The sequence below is a fragment of the Otolemur garnettii genome, unplaced genomic scaffold (genome assembly GCF_000181295.1).
Source record: "Otolemur garnettii isolate 467f Iridium unplaced genomic scaffold, OtoGar3 scaffold00145, whole genome shotgun sequence".
Taxonomy (NCBI): domain Eukaryota; kingdom Metazoa; phylum Chordata; class Mammalia; order Primates; family Galagidae; genus Otolemur; species Otolemur garnettii.
The window spans coordinates 1,395,160-1,409,610 of NW_003852540.1; the positions used below are offsets into that span (position 1 = coordinate 1,395,160).

The 14,451-nt window shown below is 49.9% G+C and overlaps 1 protein-coding gene across 1 annotated transcript in view; it reads right to left on the reverse strand.

The window, feature by feature from the left end:
- SPNS3 (sphingolipid transporter 3 (putative)) overlaps positions 1-14,451 on the reverse strand; it is a 52,630-nt gene that overhangs the window by 15,954 nt on the left and 22,225 nt on the right. The window contains exon 8 of the mRNA XM_003799110.2: positions 9,276-9,465. Coding sequence (XP_003799158.2) covers positions 9,276-9,465 — 190 coding nt within the window. The remainder of the gene's footprint in view (positions 1-9,275; positions 9,466-14,451) is intronic.

Sequence of the window (14,451 nt, forward strand, 5' to 3'; positions counted from 1 at the left end):
CAAAAGTATAACTTTCAAGAGTAACTTTCAAAGGCAGGTCATAAAAGGCAGCTTCTCCTGGCTCTCTATCTCAAGATGCTCCTTGAATTTTTTTATCTTTTTATTTGGTTTTTTTTATATATATATATTTTTATTTTTTGAGATAGAATCTCACTTGGTCACTCTTGGTAGAGAGCCGTGGCATCATAGCTTACAGCAACCTCAAACTCTTGAGCTCAAGTGATTCACAGGCACCCACTACAATGCCCAGCTAGTTTTTTGTTGCAGTTGTCATTGTTTTAGCTGGCCCGGTGTCAGGTTTGAACCCACCAGCCTCAGTGTATGTGGCCAGCCCCCTACTGACTGAACTACAGGCGCCAACTCAAGATGCTCCTTTAAACCCAGCCACCACATTGTGAGGAAGCCCAGGCCACATGGAGAGGCTAGGGGCAGGTGTTCTAGCCAGTAGCTGCAGCTTAGGTCTCAGTAGCCAGCATCAACTGCCAGACAGGCTCCAGCCTGTGATGATCCATCCCCCAACCCCTAAGCTGTCTACCTAACATCAAGTGGAAAGGACACAAGTCATCCACTCTCGCTCCCAAGCCTTGCTCAAATTGCATATTTATGAGCAAAACAAAGGTTTTGTTGGTTTGTTTTTGAAACAGAGTCTCACTTTGTCACCATCAGTAGAGTGCTGTAGCATCATAGCTCACAGCAACCTCAAACTCTTGGGCTCAAATGATTCTGTTGCCTCAGCCTCCTAAGTAACTGGGACTACCAGTGCCCACCACAATGCCCAGCTATTTTTAGAGACACTATTTTTAGGGATGGGGGTCTCACTCTGGCTCAGGGTGGTCTGGAACTCCTGAGCTCAGGCAATCTACCTGCCTCAACCTCCCCGAGTGCTAGGATTACAGGCAAGAGCCACCACAACCAGCCACTAAGCCTCTATGTTTTTTTACCTACCCATACTAATGAGAGCTGTCTCAAAAGTTCATATGGTATCTGCTGGGCCCAGTGGCTTACACCTATAATCCCAGCACTCTGGGAGGCTGAGATGGGTGGATAACCTGAGCTCAGGAGTTTGTGACCAGCCTAAACAAGAGCAAGACCCCATCTCTAAAAAAAAGAAAAAAAGTAGTCAGGCGTTGTGGCAGGTGTTTATAGTTCCAGCTACTGGAGAGGTTGAGGCAATTGAGCCCAAGAATTTGAGGTTGCTGTGAGCTATGATGTCACAGCTCTCTACCAAGAGCAACAAAGAGAATCTGCGAGACTTGGTCTCAAAGAAAAAAAGAGTTTATTTATCTGCTCAATGAAACCAAGAGGTAAATAGCAGCACTCCCACTCTACTGCTGAGAAACTGAGACCCAGCAAGGTCAGGATCCTGCCCTAGGTCACACAGCCAGCACAAAGAGAAAAAGGAGTGCGCCCAGGTTTTTTGGTCACCTTGCTGCACGCTCTCTCCCATGCCTTGGCTCCTGCCCCTCCATTGTGATTACAAAGCCCCAGCGAAAACTGCCACCATTTAGCCACGTCTCCAGACCCTAGGTCAGCAATAGTGAAGCCCCTACCTTTGGCTCAGTCCCCCATCTAAGCACAAACCCCTTCTCCTCTGAAGGACAGCAGCTCTGGGAGGAAGGCCAAGGAAGGGGGTGTGAGCCAAGACCTGCTGTGTATGTGTCTGGACCCTAATTAACAGCCGGGAAGTCCACTTCCCTTGCCAAGAGGGCTGGAAAAATGGAAGAGAAAGATGGAACCCTCTGCACCTGCAGGTGGCCACAGGGCTTGGGCTCCCCCAGGGAAGGCCCCAGAGCAGACTTTATATGCACAGAAAACCTCATTTCTTTGAAATAGGCAGCACAATTTGGCCCCCATTTCAGGAACTCTGGGAGCAGACACGCCGTGCTGCCAAAAACCCCTTCTTCCCACGCGGTGCAGTTACAGCCACAAAAGCAGCAGGAGAAAAGTCGTGCTCATCCACAGACACACATGTGCACACACAGCCCACGCAATCATCCACATGTCCCGACACACGTGCATGCACACTCATGCACAGACAAATATACAAAGCAGCACATATGGACTCACACCTCCACGCTGCTAGTATACATGTGCACAAATTAATGTGAATATACATGTACACACAATATTCATGTAGCATGAACACACACCTACTCAGAGATGGATACGTACAAAAGCACACATATACACACTCGTATTCACAGGCCTGAATTCATTCACACTTGGATGTATGCACACACTAGCATACATGCTACCTTCCCCTGGGCCCTTCCCAAGAACAACACAGGGCCTATCTCCCCAGGACTTGCTCCTTCAACAGCAGAGATAGTACAAGAAAGTCTTTGATTCCTGCAACCTAAGAAGTGAACTCATCCATCCATCATTCAGATGGATGAATGGGTGTTTGGGTGGATGGAAGAGGATAAATTGACTCATCCCATGTAGAAGCCCAAAGAAAGAAAAAAAAAAAGTGTCGAAAAAGCCAATTCCTCAGGCCTCTTTGGACACCTTTTCTTTTCTTTTTTTTTTTTTTTAAGACAGTCTCACTCTGTCACCCTGGGTAGAGTGCCATGGCATCATAGCTCACAGCAACCTCAAACTCCTGGGCCCAAGCAATCCTCCTGCCTCAGCCTCCTGAGTAGTTGGGACTATAGGTGCCTGCCATAACATTCGGGTAGTTTTCCTGTTTGTAGAAGAGACAGGATCTCACTCTTGCTCAGGCTGGTCTCAATTTTGTAAGCTTAAGCAATCCACCCACCTCAGCCTCCCAGAATGCTAGGATTATAGGTGTGAGCCACTGTGCCCAGCCCCCCTGGACACCCTTTTTAATGCTGATCCCTCAGTTCTCCAAAACCCAATGACATCCAACGTGGTAGACTGTAGCCAGGTATCCAATCATCTGCTAACACCTTCACCTGGATAGCAACCTCCCCCCATAAACTGAGAATGTACAAAACCAAGCTCTTGACATTCCACCCAAACACCTACCACTCCTGTTCACTTTCCTATCTCAGTTAACAGCCTCTCCCTCCTTCTAGCTGCTCAGGCTAATATCTTAGAACTCATCTCTGACTCTTCTTTCTCTCATAGTCTATATCAAACCCATCAGGAAATTCTGATGGCTCTACCTTCAAAATATATCTGTAATCTAACCACTTCTCACCACCTCCACTGCAGCCACTCTAGTCCAAGCCACATCCCCTTATCTCTACCGGCTTTTGAGCGTCAGCCTCCTAACTCTTCTGTCTTTTCACCAGCATTCTAACAACAGCCTCTGCTTCTGCACTTGCCCCCAAGACTATTCCCAAGAGAGCAGCCAGAGTGATTCTAGTAAACAGAAGCCAGCAATAGAAAAACAATTGAGAAAAATCAATGAAACCAAAAGTTTGTTCTTTGGAAAGATCAACAAAGGCCAGGTGTGGTGGCTCACGCCTCTTATCCTAGCACCCTAGGAGGCTGAGACCAGTGGATTGGTTGGGTTCAGGAATTCAGGACCAGCCTAAGCAAGAGTGAGACCATGTCTCTACTAAAAATAGAAAAACTAGCTGGGCAGGCGCCTATAGTTCCAGCTACCTGGGAGGCTGAGCAAGATCACTTGAGCCTGAGTTTGAGGTTGCTATGAGCTATGACACCACAGCACTCTACTGAGGGCAACAAACTAAGACTGTCTTAAAAAAAAAAAAAAAATCAGGGCTCAGCCCCCGTAACTTAGCATCTAGGGTGCCAGCCACATACACTGGAGCTGGTGAGTTGGAACCCAGCCCAGGCCTGCCAAACAACAGTGACAACTGCAACCAGGTGCTATGGCAGGTACCTATAGTCCCAGCTACTCGGGAGGCTGAGGCAAGAGAATCACTTAAGCCCAAGAGTTTGAGGTTGCTGTGACCTGTGATGCCATGGCACTCTACTGAGGATATCATAGTGAGACACTGTCTCAAAAAAAAATCAGCAAAATTAATAAATCTTTAGTTAAAATTACTAAGAAAAATTGACTCAATGACCTCACAGAAATTAAAAGGATTATAAGGAAATATTATAAGCCACTCTTTGCCAACATATTAGACTAACCAGTTAAACTAAATGTACAGATTCTTAGACAGGAACTTCTGAAGCCAAATAGTTGAGAAGAAATAGAAAATCTGAATTGACCTATAACAAGTAAATATTGAGTTAAGAATCAAAAAACTTACCACAAACAAAAGCCCAGAAGCAGATGGCTTCACTGGTGAACGCTACCAAACATTTAAAGAGGAATTAACAAATTCTTCATAAACTCTTCCTGAAAACAGAAGAGAGAAGAGCACTTGCCAACTCATTCTGAGGCCATTACCTTGACACCAAAACCACACTAAGTCACTACAAGAAAGCTGAGAACCAATATCCCCTGAGAATATAGATGCAAACATACTCAACAGAACAGTACCAAGACAAATCCAGCAAAATCATCACCAAGGGAGAATAAAACCCAGGAATGCAAGGTTGGTTAAACAAAAGTATCAATCAATGCAACACATACACTAATGTAATAAAGGACACGTGATCATCTCAATAGACACAGAATACAAAAGCCAGGTCTCCCACTTCTTAGAACAAAACCCTACCTCACTCTCAATAAATGCCAATTCCACCCAGTTCCCCCAAGGCCTTCCATGATCTAGCACCCATCATCTCTGTCCTCAACTCCCTCTCTCCCTTCTTTCTCTCTGTACTAACCAGATGGCTTCCTCACTATTCTTTAAACCCACCTGGTACACTCTCACCTCCAGCTCTTTATAGTTGCAGTTCCCTCTGACTAAAAGACTGTTCCCCTAACTATCCACAGAATTCACTCCTTTGCCTCCTACGGGCCTTTATTCAATACTGGCCACACTACATAAAATTGCAGCTACAACCTCACATGCGCCCTACTTCCCCTCCCCACTCTACTTTTCTCCTAAGCATTTTTTATTTTTTTTGAGACATCGAGTCTCACTTTGTCACCTTCAGTAGAGTGCTATGGCATCATAGCTCACAGCAACCTCAAACTTTTGGGCTTAAGTGATTCTCTTGCCTCAGCCTCTCAAGTAGCTGGACTACAGGCGCCCACCACAACACCTGGCTATTTTTTGTTGTTTTTGTTATTATTGTCATTATTGTTTTCAGCAGGCTCTAGTCAGGTTCGAACCCACCAGCCCTGGTGAATTTGTCTGGTGCTCTAACCACTGAGCTATGGGCACTGAGCCCTAAGCATTTATCACTATCTAAAATACTGTGGGCTAGGCACAGTGGCTCACGCCTGTAATCCTAGCACTCTGGGAGGCAGAGGTGGGTGGATTGCCTGAGCTCCAGATCAGCCTGAGCAAGTGCAAGACCCTATCTCTAAATAAATAGCCAGGTGCTGTGGCAGGCGCCTATAGTCCCAGCTACTTGGGAGGCTAAGGCAAGAGAATTGCTTGAGTCCACGAGTTTGAGGTTGCTATGATCAATGACACCCTGGCACTCCACCTAGGGTGACAAAGTGAGACTCTGTCTCAAATAAAATAAAATAAAATATTGTGAATTTTATTTATCTTGTTGTCTGACTCCCCCAACTAGAACATAAGTTCCCTGAAGACAGAAATATTTGGTCTGTTTTCCTCACTGCTATATCCGTAGCATTTAAACTAGCTTGCCACTTAATTGGCAATAAATGTTTGTTGAATAAACCAAAGAATGCAGATAACTTGTCACTGGACACTTCACTCAGCAAGCAATGATTCACCAGCACCCCATCCCCATGGGCCTGACACTGTACTGCAGGCTGGAGCACAGAGAAAGACTACAACCAGACACGGGTCCTGCTAAAACTCACAGGCCAGGAGAGGAGTCCAGAGCATAAATAACTGAGACCTGAGAGATCAGCGCTAGGGAGCATGAAGGAGGTGAGGGAGAGGGGCCAGGCCCAGCACTCAGGGAAGGCTCTGCTGAGAAACTGTGCCAGCCTGGCCCTCGAAGGCCCAGAATGAGTTGGGCATTTGGAGGAGGAGGTAGAGGTGGTGGAAAAGAAGAGGGGAAAGCACAGGACATGTCCTAAGAATGAGAGGGGACTGTTATGGGGTAAGGCTCCTGAGGTTGTCAGGGCAGTTTGTGAGGAGCTTTGCATGCCAGGATGAGGAGTTGGACCTAGTTCCAGAAGCACACAAGACTTTTGAGCAGGGAAGGTTGGCGGTATCAGAAAGCTCACTCTGGCAGTGTGCAAAGAACAGATTGTAGTAGGTGAGCAGGAAGGCAAGGAGGCCAGGAAGGTGGCTCCAGGGACAGTCCTAGAGAAGACAGCAAGGCATGAGCCAGGGGAGGGCAGTGGGGTGGGGAGGAGAGGGTAGATCTGGGAGATGTTAAGGGCTTTATGACTAATGGTTGGGGAGGAGAAGCCGGAGCCTAAATCTCAGATCAGAACATCTAGTGGGGTGCCATCGGATGCCAGGGCAGGGCGGGGGGGGGAGGAGAGGGTAGATCTAGGAGATGTTAAAGGCTTTATGAGTGATGGTTGGTGGGGAGGAGAAGTTGGAGTCTAAATCACAAGTCAGAACATCCAGTGGATCACAGAGGCACAGACAGAGCCATGGGGATGGGGTGAGACCTGTACCACCTGTTAAGGGCTGGAGTTCTGGCCCCAAGGCTCAGCATGCTGGGCACCATGCCAGGCCCAGCAGGGTCCCAGCACCAGAGGATGAACATGTCTTGACCCTGCCTGCTGTCCTGCACCTTCTAGCCTCCCAGCCCTGGGGGAGGCCCAGAGAAGAGTTTCTCAAGCTGGTTTTGTCAGCCAAGACACAATGTCATTTCTAGATGAGCCATCCAGCTCTGGAGATGCGCCAGGCTGCAGGGTGGGGGAGGGCAGCTGTGTCCCCGAAACACAGCCAAGGAACCGCCTCCCAGAGCCAACCAAAGCAGTGGCAGAAGCAGAGCTGGCAGGGGGTCCCCAGCCCCAGCCAGCTGGTACAGGACAGGCCTTTGACGGGGCCTCCATCTGCCTGGGACTCAGCTTCCCTACAAGCCCAGGCCCCTCAGCCCCTACCAGCACCCACCAGCCAGAGTGATGGCCCCAGCCACTGTCTGCTCCGTCAGTTGATAGGTATTAAGGCATTTATCAGTGCTTGGGGTATGCCAGGCTCTGTTTCCCTCCCACAGGGGTGACAAGGATCAATGTGGCACAAAGAATACAGACTTAGGGGTCTTCAGAGCTGAGCTGAAGGTTTATCTGTCCCACTATTTGTCCACCGCTACCTCAGCCTCATTTTCCAATCTGTCAAGTGGGTTGAGAAAAAAACCTTCTCAAAGCATCCCAAGGACAAAACAGGAACATGTACAGGAAGGAATGACAACAAGACTTTTCTGGTTTGCAGAAATTTCCACTGAAGCCCAAGGCTGAGGACAGCGGATGAGCAGTGCCCACACCTTGAAAGAAGTGCCAGACATACCTTCAGGACTTGGTGAGAGAGAAGGATCTGTCCTGTGCGGCCACCCACTGCCAGCTTGCATAGAAGAGCTGGAGAGCCAGGATGATGGGGATTTAGTGAAAGAATCTCTTCCCTAAGCTGAGTGAGGGGCTTCAGGTGACCCCCAGAGAGAAGGCAGTGCTTGCCAGGAAGGAAGGTTGGCCTTTCCTCATGGCTGGACACCAGCTAAATGCTGACCCGCTTCTACCAGGTGGCCTGAGGGGTATTCACAGAGGACATCTCAGGGCACCCAGACTCATGTCATCTGGCATTCAGGGAGCATGGACCCTGAGTCCTGAGTCCCTGGGGAAGCCTGAGGGCAAATGGAGTAGTCTGAAGGGCAGGGGTAAAGAGAGAGGGCAGCTCTGGGAGCCCGGGGGGTCAAATGGACTCCATGGAGGGGAACCCGACAGTCATGAGAAGGCGCCCCCCAGTAAGGACTCCTTACCCAGCTGGAGGGCCCCGTCAGAAAGACAAGTCTCCCATGGAGGAATTGGACAAAGCAAACGCCCAGGCCAGAGGCCCCAAAACACCCTCAGAAGCATCTGCCACGTGGAGGGCGCTGACAGCAAAAACAAGTCCTCACACTTGGAATACTTGGCCCGTTTCCAGTCATCCTCCCTCATCTGCTCAGCCCCACAGGGGTCAGAACCTCAGGGGGGAAGAGCAGCATTGAGATGAGGGACAGAAGATGGAACAAGAAGGAAGGAACTCATCTGTAGCTCCATCTCTTCCCAGGGCAATTTTCTGGTCCTGGAGAGAAGCTTTATTTGGAAGTAGAACCAAAGATTAGCTTTCCACAGGACCAGCCTCTTAAGTTCACCAGTATGACTGGGAAAGCTGTAGGACCTGGTCACAGGTGGGAAACCCACCCAAGCTGGCAGGAACACAATAAAGCCATTGTTAATTTGCTTTCCAAATCCAGCCTGCTTAATGAGCCCATGTGCAAGGCAGCCTCGTCTCCAGCAACAGGGGCCGGGGCCTTGGATCTGGGGCAGGGAGTAGAGCGCCAGCCCATCTGGCTGCGGCTGGGCTGGAGTCCTCTCCCCAGAAGCAGTGGCCCCTTCCCATCTGAGGAGACAGACAGGGCTGGGACTGTGAGGAGCCGAGGACACTGTACACACAGGGCTTCTTAGTTTCAGAAGCTGACATGGGTTGAGCTGAAATGGGAACATGAATTCTGACGCAAGTATAGGGTGCTCTGGGAAGGCTTTTGGAGGCGGCCTTTGAGCTGGGTCCTGCAGGACCAGGATTCCAGGATGTGCAGAAGAGGAAATGATGCCCTGAGTGGAGGGAATGGACACAAGCAGAGGCTGGGAGATGTGAGTGCCCGTGTCACTGGTGTAGCCAGAGTATGAGGTGCATGAAAGATGTGATGGGATGATTTGGAAAACTTAATATTATCACTCTTGTCACCCTTTAAAGCAGTATGTGAATTGGTTATGACCAATTCTGGGCCTCACTTTCCTCATCTGTAAGCTGGGAAGAATTACCCTGTTTCTTCTTGGGCTCACAATATGCCCTGGAAATAAATGAGTCCCGTTATCTCAAATCAACACAGGAACCAGGAGCTCAGAAGCACCCTTTAGAGTCAGAAAGGTTTCTGTTCATATTGCAGTTCTGCCCCTTCCTCACTATATGACTCCTGCCAAGTCTCTTGTTTTTTTACTCATCTGTAAAACGGGGCTAACGAGCTCTACTGAGAAGGAGGGAACAGTCAACATAAGCTACATGAGGACCTGACGCGGTCTGAGCCTACATGAACAGGAGTCCCACCCACACCAGGCCACCTCCCCAGGGGCCCTCACTTTCACTTACATAGGAGGCGGGAAGGGTGGTGGGGGCCAGGATGAGAGCCAGGTAGAGGCAGGGGGCTGTGGCAAGCAGGCTGGAGGCACAGATGAGGGGCTCAGCCCTTGGGTTGATCTTCTTATACCTCCTTGCAGTCTCTGCTCCCAGGATGACCCCAATGATGCCAGTCGCAATGGTCAGTGCCCCAAAAATCAGGCTGATGGGGAAGTGTAGAGAAAGGTTGGTCAGCTCAGTTAAGTCAGAGTGGTGCCCTTCATCCTTCACCCAGCCCCCGGTCTAGCCACCTAGCCCAGGTAAATGGTCTGGTACCTACAGGGAACATGGCAGGGGGCAGCCTTACCTAACCTTCCCCTGCCCTCCTAACTGATGCTCCTGGGCCTGGGGATCCAGATTAGGGACATGGGTCCTCCCCTGTCCATACTCACCCCCTTTCCTGCCTCATCCTGGGGATGCCACGGGTTGTGTGGGTGACCACTCAGCACCCCAAGCCCTGGCTCACCACATCCCCAGTGACTTCTACCTCTTGCCACCCAAACCTGCCCAACTCAGGTATCTTAATTCTAGGGTCCTACTCTGGCCCCACTCTTCTCTCCTTCCAGCCCCGACACTGAGAGGAACAGGGGCACAGGAATGCATATTTAGTGAGCTCCTATGATACACTCACCCCCATCTGAGCCTCGCCCACACACTACCCCGTCGAGCCTCATCTTCCACTCCCTGCCTTTGACCCCTTCCAAGCACCGCCTCCTGCTTTCATGCCCTCTCCTACCCACTTCTAGGCCTGCTTCAACCCCGAGGGCCTCCCCCTGCAAAACCCCCCCTGGAAAACCGCCCCCCCAAAACAACCCCCAAAAAAGCCCCCCAAAAAGGCCTTCCAAAAAAACGAACCGAACAAGGCCCCTCCCAACCCCCGCCCAAAAAGCCCCAACAACCCCCAAAAACCCACCAGACTTGGTCCTAACTCCATAAAATGTATGTGGCTCTTCATGATCTGGCTCACTTCAACCCCATGCCCCATCTCTATTGTCTTTCCCCAGACTAATTGCTCTCCCCATCCTGGTCCCCACCTCATACTTTCATTCCTCCATCTGGAACACCTTTCACCAGTTTTTCTACCTACCAAACTCCTACTCATTCTTCAAGACCCATCCCAAATGTCTCTTCTTTGGGAATGCCTTTCCCTATTCCCTTGCTGATCCCTTCATTCCCATCAGTTCCCATAGCACTCTCTGTGTGTCTCTATTATTAGGATCATTCACCAGCCTGGGAATTCCTGGAGAACAGTCACAGGTTTGGTTCACTATTTTGACCCTATGCTGGGAGCATGGAGCCTGCCACACAAGAGATGTGTGTTAAGCGAATGAACTCATTGATCCCTTCCCAAATTCCCAGATGGACAAATTAGGAAGGTGAGGCTGAGGAAGATTAAGGCCAAGTTTATCTAGTTAGTAAATGACAGAACCAGGATTTGAATCTTCATCTTCATCTTCCTGTTCCATTCCGCAACTCAAGCCTCCTTTAAAAGTAATTCAAAGGGATAGCTGAATCTGTGACCAACATGAACTCTTGAAAACACAAACCTAACCAGATCTTTTCAGCCCACAGTGGCTCCCTGTTGTCCTCTGAACAAGCTCCCAGACAGCACTGATGGCCCTATGGGACTGGCCCTGCTGGCCTATATAACTTCTTCTCTCTTTTCCTCCCTCACTCTGCACAAATGCCTGGGAACTCTCTAAACTTGCCCTGCACTTGCCAGATTCCCTGAATCAGTCCACAGTGTTCCCCTGGCCTGAAGTACCATTATCCCCACCCACCTTCTACACTCGGCCAGTATCCACTCTAGGACCCAAACATCTGGATGGCCCGATGCCCAGCAGTTAATTCCATGGTCCCCATCAAGATGTTAGAATGTGTTAGGTGCAACTCTATGATTATTAACAAACTGAGTGCCACAAAAAAATGCCTCTTCCCTGAACAATGTCTGTGAAATGTCCATCTAATAGCTGAGGACTGTGCTCATTCCTCTACCCCATTTCCCTCAATGTATAGGAGAGACTGTGGAGCCCACAGAGGGCAAGAACTTGCCTGATGTCACACAGCCCCTCAAGGGCACAGCCAGGTCTTCCTGGCCCTCTGGCTACCAGACTAAGCGTGGTGTCCTTAGGCAGCTTAAAGGTGCTCTCAGAACCTTCCCAGGCTTCCAAGCTGTCCAAGGCTCTGGCTCAGCCCAGTCAAGTGACCCTGAATCCCACATGAATGTTGGCTGCCTCTGAGTCCTGGTCTGAGACAGCCTTGGCAGGTTCTTGAGACATTTGTGAGACTTAGGATTGATCACTCAGGCAAACTACCTAGGTGGGCACCTCCAGCGGCCCCTGAGCAAGAGATACAGCCAGAGGACACACCCTAGCCACCAAGCCCTTCATGTCCTCCTTCCTCACCCAGGTTAACAAACTCTCGGAGGCAAGAGAGCTCCTGAAGACCTAAAAGTTCTACACTGATCCCCTGCACAATGGTCCAGGCAAGCACTGTCCATCTTCTACTTACATGCCCCCCAGGGATGGGAAGCTCACTACCCTCCTCCCAATGTAGCTCCTATCTGGCACGCTTCAGCTGTGAGTGTTACAAGTTCTCCCGCTGGCTGAGCTGGAGTCCTGTGTCCTACAGTTTCCTGCTTTGGCCCCACCCTCACCCTGGGGCTATCCTAACCAAGGAGCCAAGGTCTGTGCAAAACCCCAACACCAGGACCCTCTACCTACTCTGTGGAATGCTGACTGATGCCCCCCACCCCAGATGTCTCCATTCTTAATCTCTGCAACTTGTATGTGTTATCTTATATGGAAAATAGACATTGTAGCTGGGATTACAAGTGAGCCATAGGGCCAGGCGCCGTGGCTCACACCTATAATCCCAGTACTCTGGGAGGACGGGTGGATTGCCTGAGCTCACAGGTTCGAGACCAGCCTGAGCCAGAGCGAGACCTCATTTCTAAAAAATAGCCGGGTGTTGTGGCGAGCACTTGTATTCCCAGCTACTTGGGAGGGTGAAGCCAAAGAATCACTTGAGCCCAAGAGATTGAAGTTGCTGTGAGCAATGATGCCATGACACTCACTCAACCCCAGGGCAACTGAGTGAGACTCTGTCTCAAAAACAAAAAGAAAAAACCAAGTGAGCCTTAAATGCAATCACAAGTGTCCTCATTGCATAGAAGCAGAGGGAGATTTGAGACAGAAAAGGAGAAGGCGGTGTGACCCTGAGGCAGAGCCTGGAGCAATGCAGCCAAAGCCTAGGAATGCCAGAAGCCAGCAGAAGCTGGAAGACACAGAAGATTCTCCCATAGAGCTTCCAGAGGGTACGTGACCCTGCTGATGCTTTGGATTTGGCCGAGGGAAGCCGAGAGACTTGGAGCCTCCAAAATTTGAGAAAATAAACTCTTGTTTTAAGCTACCAAGTCTGTGGTGATTTTTTACACAGGAAACTAAGACATGCTCCCAGGTCAGTATCTCATGTGGGGTCTGTGAAGGGGCTGAGTTAGAGCCAGGAGGCTGAAGATGAGGAAAGGGAACTGACTTGGCCGGGCGCAGTGGCTCACCCCTGTAATCCCAGCACTCTGGGGGTCGAGGAGGGTGGATTGCCTGAGCTCACAGGTTCAAGACCAGCCTGAGCCAGAGCAAGACCCTCATCTCAAAAAATAGCCAGGCATCGTGCAGGACACCTGCAGTTCCAGCTACTCAGGAGGCTGAGACAAGAGAATCACTTGAGCCCATGAGTTAGAGGTTGCTTCAAGCTGTGACACCCCGGCACTCTACCCAGGGCAACAAAGTCAGACTTTGTCTCAAAACAAATAAACAAACAAACAAACAAACAAAAAAAAGGAAGTGACTTGCCCAGGATTATACAGTCAGTTAAAAAGTGATGACCTCTCAGAGGACACTAAGGGCACCTCCAAAGGACAGTAGCCTGAGACCTCTGTCATCAGGTCCTCTGGCATCAGGTCCTGTTTTCCCCCCACTTTTTCAAGCTGCTGTAGAGCTTCTAGGATCCAGTTGGTTTTGCTCATCTCTTTTTCTTTTTTTGAGACAGAGCCTCAAGCTGTCACACTGGGTAGAGTGCCATGGCATCACAGCTCACAGCAACCTCCAACTCCTGGGCTCAAGCAAGCCTCCTGCCTCTGCCTCCCAAGTAGCTGGGACCACAGGTGCCCACCACAATGCCCGGCTACTTTTTGGTTGCAGCCGTCATTGTTGTTTGGCGGGCCCGGGCTGGATTCGAACCCGCCAGCTCAGGTGTACGTGGCTAGCGCCTTAGCTGCTTGAGCCACAGGTGCCGAGCCAAGTTTTGCTCGTCTCTTGTGTGGAAAGAACAATCTCGTTGCACAGCCAAGACAAACATGGTAGCCTCATATGATGCATTCATTTGCAAGCTTTCCCTGAGCACCTACTGTGTGCCAGAGAGCCACTCCCAGCTGGGTGGGGAGACACTCAGGTCCATTAGCAGCAACAGGCAGCCTCCAGAGGCAATAGGACTCAGAGCTTCAGAGTACCAGCTTTGGAGTCAAATAGGTTGAATCCTGACTCTGTTACATGTTCACTGTGTGACCCAGGGCAAGTCACTTAACCTCTCTGATCTTCCATCTCCTCATTTGTAACACAGGAATGACAGGAATACCTTCCACTGAGGGTTCTTCATGTTTGAGACTTGGCATAGGGGCTGATCTGTAATAAAAGCTTAATACGTAATGATGAGAAGGGAAGGGGGAAGGAGCTCATAGTGGGGTCCTCCTGCCAGTACCTTTTAGACCCCTAAAACACACCTGGCTCAAAAGACACACAGTGAGAAGCTGGAAATCACACAAAGCTCTCTCTGGGCATCAGGGAGTCAGGTAGAATCAAGAAAAGAGGGGAAGGAGGAGAGAGTAGGCATGGGTGTGGCCAGCAGAGAACCCTGGGGAATTCCCAGGAGCCCATCAGGGCAAGGTCAGAGAAGAAGAGGGCACTGCAAGGACTAAAAAGTGGCAGCCACAGGGTAGGAGGACAGAGGGCTCCAAGAAGAGGAGGAGAAAAATAAGGGGAGGGTTAAAAGAGGATCTTGACTTAACATCAGTAGGTAGCTAGAGTTTGGGGAGAATGGGGTGAAAGGTGGTAGGGACAGAAGCAAAGCATAGCAGGGCAGGAGGGATGGCCAG